This window comes from Passer montanus, unplaced genomic scaffold (assembly GCF_014805655.1).
Source record: "Passer montanus isolate IOZ18808 unplaced genomic scaffold, ASM1480565v1 scaffold4, whole genome shotgun sequence".
Taxonomy (NCBI): domain Eukaryota; kingdom Metazoa; phylum Chordata; class Aves; order Passeriformes; family Passeridae; genus Passer; species Passer montanus.
Window position 1 is genome coordinate 13,616,595 of NW_024368818.1, and position 23,636 is coordinate 13,640,230.

Genomic DNA, 23,636 nt, shown 5'->3' on the forward strand with positions numbered 1-23,636 from the left:
GCACTTTTTTGTAACTTTGTTTATCTTTTACGATGAAATGTCTTCCTGAGTTAGTGGCTTACTGCAGAAAGTAAATTATTTTACCAAGGGCCCTGCAGCACTAAGGACATGAAAATTTTTATAGACAAAAGAAAATGCTCTTCAGTGTGCAAAGTGTCAGAGCTAATATTTGAACAGCATAGATTCTTCCCTCTGCAAGGATGAAAGAATAAGATAGAATTGATAGGAAAATAAAATGTAGAAAAGAAATAGTGTCAGAGCTAATATTTGAACAGCATAGATTCTTCCCTCTGCAAGGATGAAAGAATAAGATAGAATTGATAGGAAAATAAAATGTAGAAAAGAAATTAAAATAATGGGAATAGCACAGATAAACTTCCCCAGATCTAAACCATGGCATTTCAGCTGGCAAAAGTGTACTGTGTTTGAAAATAACTTGAGATGAATGTATCTAGCAGGATGGGAGATTGGTACCTGGAATCATCCTCCCAAGTGCTATGATTTTTACACTGGACCAAGTGACCGCAGTTCCCTTAAGATTATGGGAGGAAATAGTCTGAGTTCAGTACATACAAAGGTAGACAACCACATTTGGTCAAACAAATCTCATCCTAAAGGCACCAATTTCTATCCAATGCCTTTACAGGGAGCCTGTGTTGCTGAAGTCAGACAGAGCTGTCTTCTACTACTTGAGATGAATCCTCATCTGATGACAGAAGCCTAATCTGGTTAACTCATATGGAAAATAAAGTTCCATGCTTTAATGGATCACAACCTTTCAACCTTATGATAATGTATCCTGAGAGGTGAAAGTAAAGGACTCATGGTTAGACCACTTGAAATAATGCAAATCCACACATCAGACCTGTCAGAAAATCTTCTTAATCCTTCAATATTTATCACATATTTCAGGGGCTCAGTGAGATATGGAGGAGATTCAGGAGAACAGACAGAGAGAAAATGGTAGCCAACCAATGTCAAAAATATTTCCCTTCAGGGTTTGTAACTTTAGAGAATTAATCTTGCTCAAGCATTTTGCTTTTATTATCATTATTTTTACTCTATATTGCAAATAATATACCACTTATGTCACTGACACATTTCAATCCTTTTCAGAATACTAAGGAACTGTGAGCATGGATTGTGCTGATGGGATGTTTTGCTATTGATTTTGGTGGAATCAAGATTCTTCTAGCACAGCAATTTAAAAAATCTGGTATTATTCAATAGTCCAATTTTATCAAATAAACTTGGAGTCTTACTTCTTCTTAGAAAGGCAGGAAAATAGATGGATTCTGTACCTCTTTTGTCAGATTATACACCAGTTTGTAGAGAAGAGGGGTACAATCAACTCTTAATGTGTAGTTACCTGAAAATAAAACAAAAACATGGAAATTTTCCCTTCATGTACTAGTGGCATTATCTTCCTAATGGATTAGACCCTGCAGTCCTTTCTTAGATAAACTTTTTGACTAAGGCAAGAATTTAGATCTTGCCCCAGAATATATACAGCAATAGACTGCGTAGTCTCACTTTGTAAGCTACTGCCACTACAAAGCAATAAAGTATTGATTATAGTAAATCCACAGTAATGTAATTAAGCCTTCCCATAGCTCTAAAGTATGCCTAATTATCCCTCATTAGCTACAAGCCCTTGTCACTCATATGCTTCCCAAAGCTTTTGTTGAACAGAAGGCAGAAAAGTAAGATGATGGAAAAAATACCAGATAATGTTAATGATATTTCTAAGGAGAGTCTTTATGTGAAAACTGGAAATTCAAGCCACAAAAGTGCTCAAAACAATGACTTGCATTGCTTATTTTCATTGCTATAGGACAATAAATAGAAATAATTTGCTGTCCAAAAAGTGGTATAAGAAGTGTTGTGGAGAACATATGATAATAAACAAAATAATTTTCAGAGCACATGAATGCTGTGAGTCTACGGGGGATTTTACTGCTCAGGTGAGAGATGTCCATGATACCTAAGCCAGTGCACTGAACATGGTGTTCTTTTCCTTATTACACACTTTTTTCCAGTTGTTTTGCTTTCACCTTTTCTTTAATGCATAAAGCAAGAGACATGTTTGAATAATCAAGATTTAGAAGAAAATTGTTAAGGCAGCAGCATGTTGGCTGCAAACCAACTAAAAAATATGCGTTACAATTCATGGTGAGAATATGAAGCAGTTGTAAAGCTATTATTTCATTTGTGAGATTTTCTAGGTGTGAAATTCTGCTCTACTTTTTACCCAGCATGTAGGCAGTATAAATGAACAGCTCTAACCCTCCTTATTCCCCAGCTCCAACTGAGCATTTAGAAACTAGGTTTGGCTTTTCTTTCTTTCCAATACTTTTGTGACAGACAAAATTTTTAGCTGACAGGAATAAAGAGAGTTCCTAAATATGCCTGTAGATATCAATTTTCTTCACACAATTTTTATAGACAAAAGAAAATGCTCTTCAGTGTGCAAAGTGTCAGAGCTAATATTTGAACAGCATAGATTCTTCCCTCTGCAAGGATGAAAGAATAAGATAGAATTGATAGGAAAATAAAATGTAGAAAAGAAATTAAAATAATGGGAATAGCACAGATAAACTTCCCCAGATCTAAACCATGGCATTTCAGCTGGCAAAAGTGTACTGTGTTTGAAAATAACTTGAGATGAATGTATCTAGCAGGATGGGAGATTGGTACCTGGAATCATCCTCCCAAGTGCTATGATTTTTACACTGGACCAAGTGACCGCAGTTCCCTTAAGATTATGGGAGGAAATAGTTTGAGTTCAGTACATACAAAGGTAGACAACCACATTTGGTCAAACAAATCTCATCCTAAAGGCACCAATTTCTATCCAATGCCTTTACAGGGAGCCTGTGTTGCTGAAGTCAGACAGAGCTGTCTTCTACTACTTGAGATGAATCCTCATCTGATGACAGAAGCCTAATCTGGTTAACTCATATGGAAAATAAAGTTCCATGCTTTAATGGATCACAACCTTTCAACCTTATGATAATGTATCCTGAGAGGTGAAAGTAAAGGACTCATGGTTAGACCACTTGAAATAATGCAAATCCACACATCAGACCTGTCAGAAAATCTTCTTAATCCTTCAATATTTATCACATATTTCAGGGGCTCAGTGAGATATGGAGGAGATTCAGGAGAACAGACAGAGAGAAAATGGTAGCCAACCAATGTCAAAAATATTTCCCTTCAGGGTTTGTAACTTTAGAGAATTAATCTTGCTCAAGCATTTTGCTTTTATTATCATTATTTTTACTCTATATTGCAAATAATATACCACTTATGTCACTGACACATTTCAATCCTTTTCAGAATACTAAGGAACTGTGAGCATGGATTGTGCTGATGGGATGTTTTGCTATTGATTTTGGTGGAATCAAGATTCTTCTAGCACAGCAATTTAAAAAATCTGGTATTATTCAATAGTCCAATTTTATCAAATAAACTTGGAGTCTTACTTCTTCTTAGAAAGGCAGGAAAATAGATGGATTCTGTACCTCTTTTGTCAGATTATACACCAGTTTGTAGAGAAGAGGGGTACAATCAACTCTTAATGTGTAGTTACCTGAAAATAAAACAAAAACATGGAAATTTTCCCTTCATGTACTAGTGGCATTATCTTCCTAATGGATTAGACCCTGCAGTCCTTTCTTAGATAAACTTTTTGACTAAGGCAAGAATTTAGATCTTGCCCCAGAATATATACAGCAATAGACTGCGTAGTCTCACTTTGTAAGCTACTGCCACTACAAAGCAATAAAGTATTGATTATAGTAAATCCACAGTAATGTAATTAAGCCTTCCCATAGCTCTAAAGTATGCCTAATTATCCCTCATTAGCTACAAGCCCTTGTCACTCATATGCTTCCCAAAGCTTTTGTTGAACAGAAGGCAGAAAAGTAAGATGATGGAAAAAATACCAGATAATGTTAATGATATTTCTAAGGAGAGTCTTTATGTGAAAACTGGAAATTCAAGCCACAAAAGTGCTCAAAACAATGACTTGCATTGCTTATTTTCATTGCTATAGGACAATAAATAGAAATAATTTGCTGTCCAAAAAGTGGTATAAGAAGTGTTGTGGAGAACATATGATAATAAACAAAATAATTTTCAGAGCACATGAATGCTGTGAGTCTACGGGGGATTTTACTGCTCAGGTGAGAGATGTCCACAATACCTAAGCCAGTGCACTGAACATGGTGTTCTTTTCCTTATTACACACTTTTTTCCAGTTGTTTTGCTTTCACCTTTTCTTTAATGCATAAAGCAAGAGACATGTTTGAATAATCAAGATTTAGAAGAAAATTGTTAAGGCAGCAGCATGTTGGCTGCAAACCAACTAAAAAATATGCGTTACAATTCATGGTGAGAATATGAAGCAGTTGTAAAGCTATTATTTCATTTGTGAGATTTTCTAGGTGTGAAATTCTGCTCTACTTTTTACCCAGCATGTAGGCAGTATAAATGAACAGCTCTAACCCTCCTTATTCCCCAGCTCCAACTGAGCATTTAGAAACTAGGTTTGGCTTTTCTTTCTTTCCAATACTTTTGTGACAGACAAAATTTTTAGCTGACAGGAATAAAGAGAGTTCCTAAATATGCCTGTAGATATCAATTTTCTTCACACACAGGAAGCCCAAATAAGTTGAATTTGATATGGGAAGAGTTATGCCCTGAATAACTGAGGTTATGAAGCAGAGCAGCTTCACAGGACTCTTCCGACTGTTATTTCGGCACAGAAAACAGCAAAAAGGTCTTTCTGTAATAAAGTGCAACATCATTTCAGAAGGATTTTGTGATATAGATCATAGTGTTGGGCCCTCTCCAAAAAAAGGGCCAGTTTCTAAGCAGCACTCCTGAATGACAAATTCTTCTCATAATCTGAAGGACACTGTAAATTGAATAATGGTGGATAAGGTTTTTTTGTGAAACACTTTTCAGTGTCTTTTTTTTTTAAAAGTCCTGCTGTAATAAATATATAACTCCCTGCTCCTGGCAATCAACAAAGGTGAACACACTGGCTGAAAGCACCAAAGCATCTCCCACCCCCACAAAGTGTAAGCCTGAGGTCTTACCATCATAATAATTTACTGTCTCAAAATATTATAATTCCACAGGGAAAGGAGATAGAGCTGTGATCAGAATAAGGAGCAGACTGTCATATATTCAAACTACAATTGTAAATTAAAGTTAATGCAGTTAAGAGACAGTTTAACATACAGAATGCTCAGTCCATTAGCACAGAATAATAAACACCTCCAGAGGAGATATTCTGGACTCAGACACATGGAGTACAGCTCATGGATAGCACTACTTGCAAAAGAAAGCAACATGAAAACTTAAATTGTTCTCTCTCTCCTCTCAATTAGGTATTTGCTCTACTTATTCTATATACCACAATACCTGTCTCATGCAGTAAATAATTCACAGAGAACTAATAGAAATTACACCTGTAAAGCCAGGTAAAGTTTAAAATAAAAGACCCACCTTCTATAGAGGAATCTGCATTGATGTAAGCAACTGCCCGTTCCTGAAGGACTTTGGAATTTTCCTAGGGTTGTAAATGTACAATTCTTACTTCCAATCAGTGGCATTTAGTCAAGAGCATGTTAAGTGCACTATTTTTTAGAGCATTACTGTTAAGATCTCAGTCAGGATAATTACTACTGTGTACCTTACTAATTATATTGTTTGAGGATGGGATAATGTTCGGGACATATGAAATTCATTGTTCCTTTCTGGGATTCAATTTGTTGTGGAAAACATCCACAAAGTGTAGGTGATTCCTGCTGCATTACACAAGGGCAAAATGGAGCAGGAAAATTACTGAACAGAATTGTAACACAGTAAAATTGGTTATGACATACATTTTAACTCTGCACTTCAGCACTTTCTGAACGTGCAACATGTGACTGTGAGGTCAGCCACAATTCCTCCATTCTTTTAATCCCTAGTTTTCCATATGTGTTCCCAGGACTGAACTCAATTTTAACACTGATAAACCAAGCACTCCTTCCATATCTACAATCTTCCATTTCAAAATGGGATAAGTCTAAACACTGAAATTTTCTACTAAAATGCACTTGACTGAGTATTCTGGGTTCACTAAGCATTCTTTTCATGACAAATATATGCAGACATCTTGTTTATTTTTTTTCAAACTGGTAATTATGTTCAAAATTTATATTCTAATTAGTAAGTGGTATTTCACGAGATTTTGGCTTTGTGACAGATATTTTAATTAGGTTAGCAATTGTTACTTGATTCATTCAATTTATAATCCAACTAATAATTTGTAAGTCATGTGAACTAAAAATTTAATTGGTAATTGATAACTACATAATGAAATTAACATCACAGAAAAACCCCCAAAAAACCCAAACAGGAGAGGAGATCCTGCAAAAGAATATGATGGGAGGGAGCAAGACTGTACTTGCCTATATGGGGCCTTGCATATATGCAAAATCATATTTGCAGCATAAATAAATTCCTTTGTTTATGAGCAATTGAGATTTTCTGTCTAGCAAAAGGATGTTGCCACAGCTGAATTCTTTCTGTTACACAGAAAATGGTGAATATCATGGGTTAAATTTCCTCGAGATTTAATACATGACAGATCTGGCAGCTGCAGAGAAGAGGAATGTAAGCTGTGAGGAATGTCTCTAGAGAAACTGAATCTAATTTAGGTCTAAAAGAGTAGTAATGCACACCACCAAGATGAAGCAAGGAAAAAATAACATTAAAAGACATGTTCAAATATGAACTGTACTTACAGTTTTCTAAGCTTATACAGCTGCCATTTCATGAAATAATGAATGATAGATTACTAGATACCAAATTATTACAGAAAACCCATTACAGAACAGCAGTAGCAATATTTAACAAATAGAACATAAGAAAACTCCCTAATTTATTAATGACGTGTTCAAGAGAAATTGATTTCTTAAGTACCATTGTTTCATATTCGTCATAAAGAAAACAATTGTGTGGTTTTTTGTTTTTTGGGGGTTTTTTTGGGTTTTTTTTTTGGTTGTTGTTTGTTTTGGTTTTTTTTTTCTTGACAGCACCTATATGTATGCAGAGATACACAGACAAAGAAATCACAAATAAAGTTCTACATACAGCATATTTTTGCCACCAGTGGAGTTCAGGAGCTCACGTGAGATGAAAATTTAACGCCAACTATTTAAAATTTCTCAGTAAATGATTTAAAAGAATTTAAATTACTTGTTCTTCATGTTTCATAAACCAATAAGATGAAGACATTGTTACAGCTGGAAGCCAAACAGTTTATGGGTGAAAAAAATAGCGCAGATCTGAAGGAATAGAAATCTCAGCTTTGTTAACAGAAGAGTGATGGAATCCCCTTGGTGTGTGGAAGCATTTTTCTGGGTTTGTTACCTCTTCTGACATGTGCCATTTTGCTATGTAATTTTGTGATTTGCTGAAATACATGCCAATAAACTAAACTAAGAAGATTTGGTTTTTTATTTTATAGATTCTGAAAGCTCTATCCACACAGCTAAATATTAACTTGTAAATAAAATTCTAATAGAAGGATAAGACAACATATATCTGTTAAAATATTCAGTACTAATAAATTGACATAGTTCAGCAGAAATGTGTTTCATCAGGCAATTTTCTTCCTGCTCTATTTCTAATTTGGATTTTACAGACAAAGCAATGAAAACTCTCTCAAGATCTATATTTCTTATTGGGGTTGAACAAATCCACTAAGAACATGCCCAATAGGAAAAGGAAGATAAAAATACCCAGAACCTCACTTCTGAATTTGTCAGCATTCTTCTTTCAGGCAGGTATACAGTCAGGAATCCTCCTACAGAATTAATTGACTGTCCTGCCCCTTAGAACCTACAATGCTGGAATTCACAGGAATTTTGTTCTATTCACTCACAGATTATCTATTCTTTCATTTGCCCAGTAGGATTGATTTTCATACAAAGGCTTGGCATGCTTATGGATCAGAGGTTTAGAATCTGGACTTGAATTTATAGAAACGAAGGAATTTCTCAAATAGAAAGTTAGACCAGTCTGGGTCAAATAAAATGCTATCATTCTGTTAAATAACAAGATAAATTTCCACACATAGACCACTGTGGGATATTAGCTTTGAATCAAAGTAGATTTTTAAATCTTAGAAGAGTTAGTGCACTTATGTTGTTAGAAGCTAGCTAGGTAGGTAATTTATATAAATACATGAGTGTCTCACAACACCTGAAGGAGTCTGTTGTACTCTGATTTTACCACAGAGTTTTTGATTGCAGTTTAGGAATAGATCCTGGATAGTGCAGTCACCTGCAATACACTTTCAAGTTTTGCTTTGCTTTACACAGTTTATTTACCTCTGCCCACTCTGTGGAACCCAATAATCCAAATTCTTCTGCATCCCAGCTAGCAAAAATAATAGTTCGCCTAGGTCTCCAACCTGTAATTACATAGTTAAACTTGAAAATTCAACTTATACTTTAAAAGTCTACTGACCATGCTTAATGAAATAGCTTTAAAAAACAGAACTTAACAGATATTACAGTAAAAAAAAATTCTCTCTAAAATCCTTAGGGGAACATATTGTTGCAGAGGCATTTCTTAATGCAATATTTTCATTCTGCACAGCTAAGAGGGTATCAATACTCAAAAGGGAATAAATTCAGCCAACTACCACGCAATGCCACATATGCATCTCTCCAATGAGCCTACAGCTTTCATAATGAGAAATAAAACTTTCTGTAGAGGTGAAAAGTTAAATCAATACAAAAGCTTATGGAAGCACTGATGCTCAAAGCTGCTGTTTCCTATATCCATCATTTTACATCTGTAGTAAGTTACCTTCCATCTTCATTTTACCAAAACTCCGTACGATTTCTTGCAGAACAGCAGCACCAGTGGTTGGATCAATACCACCGAACACCCAAGAATCTCTGTGACCACCTAAAATAATGTATCTGTCTGGAAACAAACATACAGTATCAATTAATAATTCAAAATGCACTTGGATTACCTGTGATTTCCTTTGGCTGCATCTTTACTTGTATGAAATCAAATATAAAGTTCAATATCAGTTTTACAAGTTTATTTTTTTAAGGGGATCTGCAATCATTAACTTACTCTACTAAGGTCTGCAACTAACGACAGTAAATATTTAATAAATATTTAAAAGTCTTTGTTGTGTGTGACCTGTTACAGTAGTATAATGTATCAATAATATAAAGTATCAATAGTATCAACAGTATAATGTTAACATCCCAAATCATTACTAGCTTTCTGTAATTTGAATGATGTTAATTATTGCAAAGGCAAAATCTATGACTGATGTAAGGTGAAGCATACTGTAAAGTGGCAGGAATTATAAAAAAAACCCATTCTCCCATGTCTATCACTGTATTTTAAAGGGAATGCCATTCTTGGGAATGCCAATGACAAATAGTGTGATGGGAAAGACAATAAAACTACTAAGAATTTCTCAAGACTCTGTGTTGTGTGGTTATCTAAAACACTTTAAGTTTCTTACAACACAAGTACAATTTCAACAAATACAAAAGAAAGAAGGAATTAAAATCATCAAGCACCTGATGCTCACCTGATTCCAGAGCTCCTCTGAGGATGCCAATGACATTGTAAATTCGTGTGATTTTATTCCTTGTATGAACATGCATTCTGACTTTTCTGAAATGAAAGGGAGTGTGGAGTAACCATTTTTGATTAATAAGCCAATAAAAAGCCAATGCTAACAACACATAAACCAGAGAGTTTGTGCTTCTGTCCTGCTTTGTGTTTTCAACACTGATCCAATGTGTGTTCAGCACTGTCATGCTGTCTCAGAAACCCATTTTTTATTTCAGTTTAGCCTGCTGATGACGCCTTAGAAAAAATCCTGAGCTGGGCCAGTTTATAAATTTGTGAAGATTTGCAGAATTTATAGAACTTTTTTTTTATGGGAACCAATCAGATAATTGTGTACTAGAGGAATAAACTGAAAAACATGCACAGTAATTAAAAATACATCTCCCTTTTGACCAAAATTATAATTGTGGATATGCAAATGTTTACAAAGAATACACTTTGGTTTTTTAGCACAGGTCCATGCAATAATATAGAACCTGGAGGAAAGGTCATTAGGAATATTCATCCAGAAATAAACTGAAATCTCTATTTAGGACAGCAGATCTAAGGGATTAAGATTTGTCAGTCACAGAATCACAGAATTGTTTGGGTTGGCAGAGACCTTAAAAGTCATCTAGTTCCAATCTCCTGTCAGGGGCAGGGAATCTTCCATTAAAGACAGAAAACCCTCTACTAGAAGCACAGTTTTTTATCTCCCTGTCCCCCACCAGTAAATTCCACTTGTGAAATTTTATAAAAACAAAGGGAATCTGGGTATTTGGAGAGATAAAACTAACACAGTGTTCAGCCCCCTTATGCTGTGGAAGAAACAAAGCACCAAACAATGGGGAGGTTCTGTGTCTGGCAAAACCTCAGGAGATCCACATTTGAAGTTATCTTTTCAGCAGCAAATCTGCATAGCTGTCAAAATCAAAACCTACTTCAGGACAGCCACTGGATCTTTGCCCAGAAAGTAACAGAAACCAGTGCCTTGAACATGCAAAATGTGCACACTTTCCACGTGCAAGTGACTTTCTACCTAGAATCAAAAGGTTCATTTTGATATGTACATGTGTAGAAATAATCCATATTTACAAAAAAAAAAGTTACTCTATCAAAGTAGGAAGATGTTAAAAATTCTACTCAAAAATACAAGTTTTGTGGATGAATCATCTTGTTTTCTCATTGTTGCTTTTCAAGATACTCCAAACAGCACTGTAATTATGTTAAATATGCTTTCTTTAGTTATTCCTACTTCATTCATTTTCAGCTAGTGTTAAAGCAGAGAAGAAAAGAATAATCATAAATGAAGTATTTATAAAATTATATACATACTCAGACATACACTTGTTATCCAGGAGAAGTAGAGATAAGGATACACCATTTTTACACACTGTTCATTGGGGTCCACTAACAGTCCTCATTAAATAATACCTCATGTAAACTGAAACTATAATTATGTAAATTATAGAAAAGTGATCTTTAGCTTTATTGCAATTTATTGCCAAATGTCATTGTCATGTGGCTTGATCTGCTAATTTATGATCTTTTTCTAATGCAATTTATTTTCAAATTCTAATAATTATCTCTAAATGTATCCCTAGCAGAAGGAAGTAAATATCTTCAGAGTATGTGTAGATGTATTGCTTCAGAGTCTTTTCCTCAGAGGGATTTTTTTTTTTTTTTTTTGCAATACTGTAAAAACAGGCAAGTATTAAAACAGACCTTGTAGAAGAGTTGCCTGTGAATCCTGGCCCTATATTATAAGACACATTGAGACTTCCCTTCCAGCTGCTGTCTGGAGCTGCAGGTCCTCCCATTGCACTGTGAAGTGAAAACCAAGACAAATGCAGTTGACCATTAGGCTGAAACCTTAAATTCTCTTAAAAATTATTGCAGCAAAACCTAGGTGGTTTCACAAAATTCTTAAAAGCATTATTGCAAAACCAGAATGCTTTGAATTTTCCACATTTTCTGGAATTACTACATTACTACTACATTAATTACTACATTATTACTTCTGAATTACTTTCATTACTACAAAAGAGTAGCAAATGAAAGTAAGAGCATAGATTTAGCTATCTTAATATGAAAAATTTGTCTGCACATTTGTCAACCCTGACTTCTGGAGAGGAGGACAGATGTATACTCACCGTAGTAACACTTCTGCATCATGATACCCAATGGGATGAACCGGGATTTTGGGAATCCCTACACCTCCATCAAATTTGTATCTGAAAGTGTACTCTGAGAAACCAGAACAATGTCAAGTTTATGGCATTCTTAGCAACTTCAACCAAACTGGAAACACTTTTGAGCAGAGCAGCCACAAGCATGCATGATTCTTTTTAATTCTTACATCATTTCTCACACACTTCTTCTAGAAAACCAAACTGCAATGACAGAACCAGTAATGCATCTGCACTGCAGTGCAAAAGATGTCCCATGCTTGATGCAAAGCTAGATTGCTGTCCAACCATGTTATTACATTTCCTCCAAGCTGGCTCTGGGGAAACCAAGCAGGTATGTGAGGTGAATATGACACCTGTGCAGCTGCTTGACAAGCTGCAGAGGACATCCACAGATGCATTTCCCAGGGTTGAAGACATCAGCCAGCATCTCTGTGAGCCTGCTGAACCTGGCACACACAACCTCTCCTGGGTTTAGGTTGTCTTATGTCCCCAGCAGTAGCCACACAAGCTACCCATGAGCTTTCCAGAAGCATCCCTGTACAGCCATCCCATCAGCACCCAGCACTGGCAGGCATCTTAGTTCAGACCAAGTTTAGGATGCCAACAAGGACAAGAGAAGCACATGATACCAAATTTTGAAGGACTCCAGGCTGCTCTTATTTTTTCTATAGGAATTTTATTCCATTTAAAAAGGATTTTAAACTGTTTTTTCTGCCTGGAAGTTATGATCAGCAAGGAAACATACCACCAAGTAAAGCTATTAGTCCTCTTTGATGGCAAAGTATAACCTAGTTTAAAATGCTCCTCTTGAGAAACACAGATATTTTAAAAAGGCTGTAAATTCTCATTCATTTTCTGCTGCTTCACAGTCTGTAAACCTACATGTCCTGCTTTTTTATGTGTCACAAGGGTGGGACGACACAAAAAGTTTCCTAGAAACTTTATTCCGCTGCCTAACTGAAAGCAGTTAGAATTACACAGACAGAACTTAGTGTGTCACTGTCATGTTTTCTGAAAAATCCCTTCACCAGCACTTCTTCTCCTGGGAAGCTGAAAAGCCTCAGAGAAAAATGAAAACAATAATTATCTGATTGCTTCTCCTGTTTTTGCTGCTTTGGAGTGTGGTCTGGAGTTTGTTTACCAACTGGTCATTGTTTGATTGGTCTCATGTGAATTGTTTTGACTTAATGACCAATCACGGTCAGGCTGTGTCTGGAAGGAGTCACGAGTTTTCATTATCATTCTTTGTAGCCTCTGTCTGTATCCTTTCTCTATTCTTTAGTATTGTTTAGTATAGCATTCTTTAATATTATATAATATCATAAATAATAAACTAGCCTTCTAAGAACATGGAGTCAGATTCAATCATTCCTCCTTCCTCCTGGGGACCTGAAAAGACCACAGTTAGTTTGCAATGGAAAAGTAACTATTGTCACTAAGAATTTTAAGCAGCTTTTTTCTGTGCATCTGTGCTGAAAATAAATTAACTCCTAGTGCCACACTTCCAGCAGCAGTTTATGAAGTACTTGATGGCCCAGGCTACAGAACTTGCACTCACCTTTGGCAGGATAACCTGGTGTTAGAGGGTCCCCAGCTCCATTCAGATTTAAAACATTCCCACGCTGGACTCCTCCACCTGGAAGGTTCCATCCACCTGGATAAGGATCTACTCCTGGAGCACAGTAGTCAGCAGGGTCTGAGTAAAGTATAATCCCTTGGGCTCCTGCTAATATGGCATTTTTAACCTGAAAAATTATTTGGCTTTAAGATACAGCTTTTTTTTTTTTTAATGAAGCAATAAATCTGAATGTTGAGATTGGTTGAGATTGGCTTACATGCACATGTTTTTAGAAGACAAGTATGTGAAAGAGTTGAAAATTACCCCAGATTCAGCTGAAGAACCAAGCATAGTGAAATGCAGTATGTTCATTATTTGTGTCAAACTTTTAGTCATAGCTTAAGGCTATGAAATAAAGAACAGAACATAAAAATGAGGCACAAAACCTGACCACCATCCCCAGTGCCCCACTATCACCAATTTTGCCAGATTCGTTGTCTAAAATCAGAAGAGATGGTTACTCAGTTTCTGTGCATCAGACTCCTTGTCAAAGTGCTACTATTTCAAAGTACTGCAGTTCTATGGATGGCACATATCAAAAGACTTGGCTCTACAAAATACTCAGTTCCCTGAACTATTCTCTTGAAAGAGCTGCCTAGGGAGTTTGCAGTCATCTCTGTCTCAGGAGTTTAATACATTCATCTGTTTTTATTGTTTTGGAAGTTATTCTTAGACTGCAGTCACAATGGATACATTTCAGGCTTCCTTCTGCTCATATGTTCCAATGAACAGCCCTTATTAATTCCCTCAAGCTCTGCCATCAACAGTGTCTGACCCACAGAAGAAAAATTAAAACACAACCCTTACTTTGTTTCCTCTGAAGATCTTCCCATATCTGGCAATAACAATCTTTCCTGTACAGTTAATTCCCATTTCACGCTCCAGCTTAAAAAAATCTTCTGTACGGCCATAATTCACATACACCAGATCTGCCTGGGCAGAAAAGAAAAGCAGTGGTGTGGCAATCGGTCAGTCAACAAACAAAATACAAAATTATCAGAAAAAATTTCATTCACTATGTATGACAGAGGATTTTAATTTTTTTTTCATTTCTACAATGAGATCCAGTGTCCATAAAAACAACAGCAAAACATATCCACAATGTTCTATAGGAAGCTTTGGCTCAAAATTCTGATTGGCTATCATCCTACAGTTAACAGTCCTAAAAACAGGCTGCAAAATAAACCAGAGTACAGGTAAACTGACAAACATTTCTGGCTGTGACAAAGCAGTGCTATGCCTTATATAGACAAACTTACCAGTCCTAAAAACAGGCTGCAAAATAAACGAGAGTACTTTGGTAAACTGACAAACATTTCTGGCTGTGACAAAGCAGTGCTATGCCTTATATAGACAAACACTCACTACTATAAAAATTCACTCATTTTTGCAATGCAATGCTGTCCCTGACCTGTTCCATAATGAATTAGCAGATTAAGTGAGGAATTTTTGTGGCCTTTGAAGGCATTCATTTAATCTGTCTTCCAATTTGATATAAATATTCTAGTGTTATTCTACTAAATGCTACTTCTACCTGTGCCTTAAGCTAGTCCTCTACATATGACTGAATAACATGGAGCAATCTGAGATGTATCCAAAATTTTCCATCAAGATAAAAACTTTTCACTTATTATGTTATTCAGAGTTCTAGCAATTTGGGAAAGCTCTTTTTTTACTCATAAAAGTCTTCTAACCTTTGCATAATATGAGCCCTATCTGTGCCTAGGTGTTTTTTAATTAAGAAAAATTATAATTAAAACTACAGCAACAAATATTTTGAGAAGTTGGAGCAATCTGTCCCAGCAAGTGTTTCAAAAAATAGGTAATAGTACCATTACATAATTTCTTTTCTCACCTCTGGCACTCCTTGTGCTGAAAAAGCATTATATGGTGGTAGTATATCACTAACATTTTCATAGCCCTGTGGAGGTGGTTCAAACAATGATGTATTGAAAACCTATCAAAAAAATAACAGTAGTCTTTGGTCAAACATTCTAGGCACAAATTCACACACTAAGAAAATGTTAATTATAGTTTAAACTAAAGTTAGGAGACAGCTATTCAGTTTCTGTGCATCAGACTTCTCGTCAAATAATTACTATTTCAAAATACTGCAGTCCTATGGATAAAAAGTATGAAAAGCCCTGTCTTTTGCCAAGATAGTCAGCTTTGTCAGAAGTTTAAATTATAGTTTCCATGAATTGATAGCAAAAAATACAGTTCTAACTAGTACACATAAGTTCAAACAAAAAGACAGGTAGGGATCCAGAGCTGAAATTTTGTAATAGAATGCAGATAAGAATACAAAGAGACAGATCACGTGTCAGAAGATGCTCATCAGTCACTGCCTCCACCTAAAGAAAGAAGTAGCTTAAAATTGCCAAGAGATGGTGACAGAAAAAGACATCTGGTTCATCCATGTCATCCCAAGTGTCTTTTTGTGGTTTCTCCCACCTGCATTATTATTCTCTTTATCTCTTGTCTAGTAATACTCCAGTTAAACATGTTGCCTTTCATCGCTATGCATTGTAACACTCACATTGCTTTAAGTTGCACATCCACTGTTGCCACGTTGTGAGACTGTAGCTGAGACTGTTACAGGGTTTCTGGAAGAACTCCTTCATTCTTTCACCTCTAAGCTTGTGTTATCCCTGAGCACACACTCCTTACTTTCTACCCTGGCTCTTCATCCTTACCTATGTGCTATGATGCTGCTCTAGCAGTGCCACCTCCTCTCCTTACTCAGCATCCTTGTCAGAATTTACATCTACTTCTTTATTTCCCTAGGCATTCAAAAGGGAGAAGATGTCTACAGACTGACTAGTTCATTCGTACTTCTAACACTAACTTAGGAGACATCATAGGAAGCCAGTGGGATCAGGTTCAGAGCAAGGGAAACAAGGCAATACTACATAAAATTGATAGTACCTCAGCATGTTGTGGAAGCAAATATTGTACAGCTGTTCAAGCAGGGTTGAAATTGATAGTATCTCTGCAATCTCCTTACCTCAGCATGTTGTGGAAACAAATATTGTACAGCTGTTCAAGCAGGGTTTGGATAGGTACTTGGAAGAGAGATGCAATGAGGGTCACTGACTGGATAAATACTTGGAAAAGACCTAATGAAGATTTTTCAAGAGACAAATTGCAGCACAGTCAGAGAAGCCCTGAGCTGAAAACAGCGAGACACTGGAAGAACTGCATGCCTGAAATACATTTCTTTGTTCTTAAACGTCCCTGTGCGTCCACTTAAATCTGTTTATGGAAATAGGATATTAGCCTAGATGTATCCTTAAGCTGAACCCTTCTAACACCTTATGGTCTACTGGTGTTAACTGCAGCCTCTCCACACATCCTCACTCTTCCATATGAGGCACTCAGATCTCAGTCACTTTGCTGTGTTTTCTGCATAGCCTGGAAAACCATTTCCAAATATGAATTCCCTTTGCACTGGATTATTTTTTGATAATATAAAGCATATGCTGAGCTGAGTAGGTGAGAATACAGAGGATGACACTTTTTTAATAGGAAATCACTTGGAGATTTTTTAGGTTTTACAGTAACATAGTTTTGTCATTGAAAAGATCACCTCATTCCCTTGATCATCAATTAGTGAAATGTAGTTTGGCTGCTCTTCATTTGGGTATGAAAGAAGCACATCATAATTAACAAGTTCTGCTGAATCCAATCCAAATTCCTTCCACTGGCCTTGAATTTTTTTGGCAAGAAGAAGATTCTGTTCAGTTCCTGCGAGGTGAGGCAACTTGGTAAATGAACTAGAACAAAACAGAAAACCACTGGTAAGCAGCAAATGTAGAGAGATACAATACTGAAATAGGATCAGTGTGTATAAAGATAATCTTCAAGACACACTGCATGGACAGTAAGGTCTGAAAACTTGAGCTATAAAACATGATTGCTTATCAGAGTCTGCATGAGGGCATGTAGAAAATATACTCAGAGCAGAGGATCTTTCCTGAGGCCTTAAGGTAAATCAACTGAACTTTTTTCTTTGCGTAACAGGAATAGCCACATCTACACACAAGCAATGAAAATCAATGTCAAAGATTCAGCAAAAGAATATTAGCAGTATGCAAAAAGCAGAAATAAATGTAGGAAAGCTACATATTCAGAAAGGAGACTTGCAGATAATTCTGGTATCTGATCATGGATTTGTACTGTTGTCACAGCGTGTCCTAATAAAATCACTACATTAAATTATCTGCATAGGTTTGCTCTTTTTTCTTAATCCAAAGCCTGAATAACAAAACCTTCTTAACAACATTTACATCCATATCAGATATAACACATGTTGATATGTAACACCATGTTGATAAATAGTCACAGATTCCAGTCTCTCTGGGCTACCCTAGAGAAGCCTGCGTACCATTTGCTTGGCCCAGTGAACAAGTAAGAAAGGTGAAAGCTCATCAGTCAGCCAGGTACTCTGCATCAACTTCCAATTCCCAACAGGCTACTTGTCAATGGCTGCCCCACAGATGTCAGATACCAGCAATTACCATTAATTAGAGGTAGCAAATACCATGATTAATATCACTTCAGCCTGTCATTTCAGACTGTTTTCAGCCCTTGTTCTGCAGGGTGCACTTCCTCAGCTTCCAAATGAGAATGATGTCCAAAACTTTGTTAAAGTTAAGGTTGCCACAGCCACTATAATGTCTCCACTCATGCACATAGCCAGTCATTTCCTGACAGAAGGCAATATGCTGACCATACAAACAAATAGTAAATAAATACTGACTCTTCCAAACTATATTTCTGTCCTTTGTATGTTTGAAAACAGATACCAGAAGGATGTTTTGTCACCCTTCCAGACCTGAAGCAGACCAGCTCAGAGTCACTCCAAGCTGTCCTTATTTTTTAAAAGAGGGGCATATTTAAAAGATATTTTTTAAAAGTATCAGCCTTTTTCAGCCACCTGGGGCCTCTTGCAATCATCAGAATTTCTCTTCTACAGCAACATTGCAATCATAACATAAAGGTCTTTCCTGGCCCCAGGATTTGAATGCATCCAGATTCTCTAAGTAGACCACAACCTTTTTCCCTCTGCTGTTGTTGTTCCCTTTCTTTAAACTGTGAGGGTATGCACCAAAGTCTGGAAGAAATCTTTGCCAAACTCTGTTCCTTGTTTGCCCCTTGCACTTTAATTCCCACTAGTATTTTAAGTACCTTTTAATTCTTTAAGTATACTGAATAATACATATGCCATCAGGAAAAACACACATGATTTTTTTTTCCAAATTTTCCCTTGCAAGCAGTTTAATCCTTTCCAGAGCTCTGATAAAATGCTAAGACCAAAGTGTCTGCATTTTCTGAGACTTGTAGGTTTTTTTCCCCATGTGATAAAAGCAGACGTAGTAGTCTGAAAAATGAAGAATATGGATAAAAATTCTCAAGTTCACTTTTTTTAATGTTTTTGACAAACGTTTTGGATAGTGTGTTAATACAATTTCTCTCCATTTCCTAATTTTATTTGAATTTAGGCAAAAAAAAATCGACAACCAGCATGAAGCATTTGGCCCATTACCAAAGCAAGCAGACAAATGAGAAGCCATTAATATCCCACGGCCAAGAGACTTTGGCCTAATTACAGAGCTATTTCATGCTATGTTGCCTAGACTCTCACTCAAACATAATTTTCAGGATCTCTCCAATCTACTGAAAGTAATGAATACAAAACAAGATTAGGCCTGTAGACTTAAGCTTATTGTTGTTAGGTATGACACCTTTTGGGTTTAGAACAAATGTGTAGAATTCAAATTTGTCAGTAATCCTTTGATGTCCTTGATGCAACTGTTGACTTACTAACCAGAGTGAGTATTTATTTACTTTTTATGTGAATATATTAGTTCCTCTATAGAACATATAAATATATCGAATAATGTGGGGTTTTTTTTCATTTTCATGGAATGGAAAAAAAAAGGTATTTTTATATCCCTAGTATTTTAGAAGGTTTTAAAGAACTGCATGGATGCACTATGATGCAAAAAAGTATATTTACTAACATGAAAGCTTTAACCAAGCATACACTCACACAGATCATGGACAGAGCCCTTTATCTCAGAAGATGGGGTATAATGGGATGTCAGATCTCCCAATTAACAGCACATTATCCAGTATGGCCACACTAAAGGAATTTTAAGTTGTAAGTATACATACAACTCAGTGCCATCCAAATTTGTAGTTTTAATTTTTAATAGATTAATTTTCTACTTAGACTAGCTGCTCAAACTGAAAGTTTAAAGAGACAAGGAACAGATCATCAGTCAGATATAATTCATGTCAATCATCATATCTCCGAGTAAAATTATCTCAGTCTGAAAGAAAACAGTTATCTGAGTTTAGAGCTTCAGATACTTTCAGTGAAGAAAAAAAAAAAGGCACACTTCATTAAATCATGAAGATGGGAAATCATGAAGACTGGTAAGCACTAGCAGTAATGCAGCTGAGGGAAGCACACTTGACAGTACAACCACTTCAAAAAGGCAACTTCAAAAATGGGGAGGGGGGGGAACAGAAGAGTTGTAAGCCTCTCCCTTCTTCCCTCAGCATTTCAAACAAACTAAATACTCCAAAGCATCTTAAAAGCTCTGCTTTCAGAGGCCCTTCCTTGGAGCTGATGTTATCACTTTCTGGCTTTTTTGACTGATAAAATTGTTCAAAAAACGATGCACGAGCTTACCGAAGAAATTTCCTGATGTTCTCTGCTTTCATTTCAGCCACAAGTTTCTGCCTCACATTTTGATGCACATCTGAAGAGTTGGGGTTTTTCTCAGTCAGTTTTGTAAACCATCCTGAAAGACATTTGAGAAGTTTCCTACTTAGCAACAATGTCCTCACACATTTGAGCACAGGTGCAACCTGTGGTGCTAAACAGTTAAAACCACAAGGATTAACAGGGTTTAAAGCACCCTCGGCCAGTGTCTGAGGGCCCAAGCAGAAAAGTAAAATACATTTCATTGACTGAAATGTCTAAAATTGACATAATTAAGAGAGTAAACCCTAAATCCCCTTTTTAAAGTAGACTCCTCTCTCATTAATTTTAAACTACAGTTTAAATTCTCATTTAACTGTTTGCAGTGTAAGGTTCGAACTCCTGATACTCATGATGAAATTACTTTATTTAGCTTATGCATATATTTTAAAATAGATGTGTAAGCATATTTAAAGTGAAGGTCTAGGATTCAACAGCCACCCTGCCAGCATTGCAATAGTTACAGACCTGGGGAAGGGTGGGGTTGGTCTATTTAATAACTAAAAGAAAAAATTTAACTGTCACCCAATCCAGTTTTAAAATGTTTATTCAGTGGCCATAAATAGTAGAAGGAGAGGGTATATCAACTGTATGAGTTTTTCTTAAGAAAAACAACAACACAAAAAAATCCTTTTATTATTATAGCTAGACAATCCCAAAGTGGGAAAATTTTCATAAGAAAGACAAACACATGTGCTGTCATGTGCACAGTATATATGACCTGTTACACTTAAATTGTAGTAACACTCTGAACTGAATGGTGACACTTGATCAGACTAAAAGTCCATCTTGCCAAAACAGTATCCTGTTTTGGGCTGGGCCAAAAGATGATGTTCAGGGAAATGTATAAGCATAGCACAAGCACCAGAAATTATCAGCTCAGAGATCTCCAAAATTAAACTAATATTTTATATATTTAATAACTCTCATGGATTTTCCTTTCATGCTTTAGTGTTAGGTTTGTTTTACAACCCAAGTTTAAAAAGGACATGCAATTTTAATTTGAAATCAAATACTGCAAGTGACTTCAGAAAAGAATCTCTAGTGAAGTTCAATGTGCATAATGAAAACTTCAGTAACTTGGCTGTCAGTCAAACTCCTCCTCTACATTCTACCCTTGATTTCTAAAATAGCAACAGAATAGGAGCATTTAAAAATCTCTTCAATAAAAAACAGGAAATAAAAATTAAAAAAAAAAAATCTGGGAGATCTTGCAGTCACTGAAGTCTCAAACTCTTGCATTAATCTTTTCCCTTTGAATGCCTGGCTCCCTCTTTTGGGAAGCTGTCAGCTCCCCAGGGCTTGTCCCGAGCTGAAGCACAGAGCCGTTCTGTTCCTCGCTCCCTGAAGACTGAAACTGCTAGACAGAAAAGCTTAGAAAAGCAGTGGGACGAATACCCTCTCATGCCCCTAGAGAGTACTACAATCTCCCTGCTGGTGAGTTAATCACAACAGGGGTTGCACACAAGTGTGTGCAGGGGAAAGAAGCTGGGCTGAGCCCCGGGTCTCCGCACTCACCTGTGAGAAAGCCCAGCAAGAAGCAGCCGAGCAGCCCGGGGCACACGAGCCACGCACGGAGCGTGGCCTTGCTCCTGCTCCCGGCCATGGTCAGCACTGCCCGGCAGGCTCTGGGGGCCGGCAAGCTCTGCCTTCCTCCTCCTCCTTCTTCTCCTCCTCCTCCTTCCACCCGCAGCCCCAGGGCTGTCCCAGCCTTCTTTGCTTCTCAGTTCTCATGCTGCCTAAGTAAGCAACTTTAATCCCTGGCTGATGGTGATGAAATGGTTTTCCAGATGCAGTTAAACTCTTCCATTCCACCAGACAGCCCCTGTGTAGCTGGGTGTGTATATCTGTAACAAATATGTACCAGGCTGTGCACCAAGCAATGTACATGTAGTATTTATAATCTTAATTTCTACTAATTATCAGGATTTTATGGTTTTGAAAGTTCCTGATTTAGACTTGTTCACAACCAGTTCAAGCAGAAGTGGCCAAGAGATGGAATTAAGGGAAAAAATATTTCCTCTTTACCAACGAAACACTGAATTGCTTCCCTTTTTAATCTATGGTAACATTAATCCTTAGCAAGGAATGTATACTTAGAGCAGCTGAGAATATAATTTAGATTGGCCAAACATCATCCAATTTGCATCTAGGAAAAGTTGCAAATTTATTTCCTATATTCTCTAGCTATTTGCACTTAAGATTACAAACTTCTTAAGATCAAGTTTTCCTCGTCTAATTTAGTCAAATCCATCAGTATCTCATGGGGAAGTAAACAACTGCAGCCCAGTGAACAGTCAAAAGATAAGCTCACAGAATCATCACATTTTGCATAAACTCAGTAACCTTGCACATCACTCCCTGCCACCGAGTTCCTTCATGGATACACAGAAGCCAAGACTGATCTTTCTGGAGCTGAGGACCTGCCCATTTGAGACCAGTTATATAGCTGAAGGCAGGAAAGATTTTCTGGGAGGCTGGGCATGCTCCAGATTCCTACCACTCACTCCCAAAGCCCAAAGTAAATACTGTTTGTGAAAGAAATGTCAGTATTCTGAGTATCAAAACTTTCTTAAATACATAATGATGAGCTGAAAATATTCAGAAAAAGTAGGAAAGACTGGTTAATGTCCTAATTACTTAAACTAGGGCTTTTCAGAGAAAAATTACACCACTTGGGTATTCCACAACAGTCATAGCCACTGTCTTAAGCACAGGGCTGGATGTCTTTGTTCAAAAGATAAGCAGGTCCAGTCCTGTGATTTTTTTCACTGTCATTTCCCAACTGCTCATAAATCATCACAAATTCTGAACAGCAATGACATTTCACACCAGCATCTGAATTGACATATACAAACCAGATGGAATTCCACCTACAGAACTCACAAAGAATGAACATATTGATGTATTATTAACATTTATATAGCACCACAGGTGTAGGACTGGCACATAATAGACAGTAAAGTGACAAGTGCTTTTGGAGATTGCTATCAAAATTAGACCTCACATGATAATAACATCAGTGGAGGAAGAAGGTAAGAATAGCAACAGTGAGAATGTATGAAATGCATTTATTTCTATGTGAACGTCTTTTTAAAGTGACAAGGGCATTAGCAATTCTGAGGCTGAACAACAAGCAGCAGCCAAATGGCTTCTACCATTTAAAATACAGCCCTATCACTGTTAGTTATTAGTTGTGACAAGTTCTTACATGCCATGGATTAGCCACAGGTGGAGTATATTATGTTACAATTAAATGCAAGTATAACATACAGTGTAAATCTGTCTTCAATCACATGCCCTCCTCAACAAGACTGGGGCAGGAAATAAGATGAAAAAGCTTATGGGTTGAAATGAATACAAATCACTTGATGATTACCATCATTAGCAAAACAGATTC

General features: G+C 36.6%; 1 protein-coding gene across 8 annotated transcripts in view; it reads right to left on the bottom strand.

The window, feature by feature from the left end:
* The window catches only part of LOC120506650 (N-acetylated-alpha-linked acidic dipeptidase 2-like), a 32,589-nt gene extending 10,705 nt beyond the window's left edge, over positions 1-21,884 (bottom strand). The window contains exons 1-13 of one of the 8 annotated variants that reach the window (XM_039718457.1): positions 21,755-21,884; positions 20,165-20,276; positions 17,051-17,237; positions 15,317-15,418; positions 14,269-14,394; positions 13,402-13,588; positions 11,805-11,898; positions 11,377-11,475; positions 9,629-9,714; positions 8,878-8,997; positions 8,394-8,476; positions 5,518-5,581; positions 1,302-1,369 (exon numbers count right to left, since the gene is read on the bottom strand). In XM_039718457.1, the coding sequence (XP_039574391.1) occupies positions 1,302-1,369; positions 5,518-5,581; positions 8,394-8,476; positions 8,878-8,997; positions 9,629-9,714; positions 11,377-11,475; positions 11,805-11,898; positions 13,402-13,588; positions 14,269-14,394; positions 15,317-15,418; positions 17,051-17,237; positions 20,165-20,276; positions 21,755-21,842 (1,416 nt within the window). In that variant the 5' untranslated portion in view covers positions 21,843-21,884. Of the gene's footprint in view, positions 1-1,301; positions 1,370-3,524; positions 3,593-5,517; positions 5,582-8,393; positions 8,477-8,877; positions 8,998-9,628; positions 9,715-11,376; positions 11,476-11,804; positions 11,899-13,401; positions 13,589-14,268; positions 14,395-15,316; positions 15,419-16,468; positions 16,542-17,050; positions 17,238-17,848; positions 17,894-20,164; positions 20,277-21,754 lie in introns of those variants that run through there. The other 7 variants (XM_039718455.1, XM_039718458.1, XM_039718461.1 and 4 more) reach the window with 7 other exon arrangements.
* Between the last annotated feature and the right edge of the window lie 1,752 nt (positions 21,885-23,636).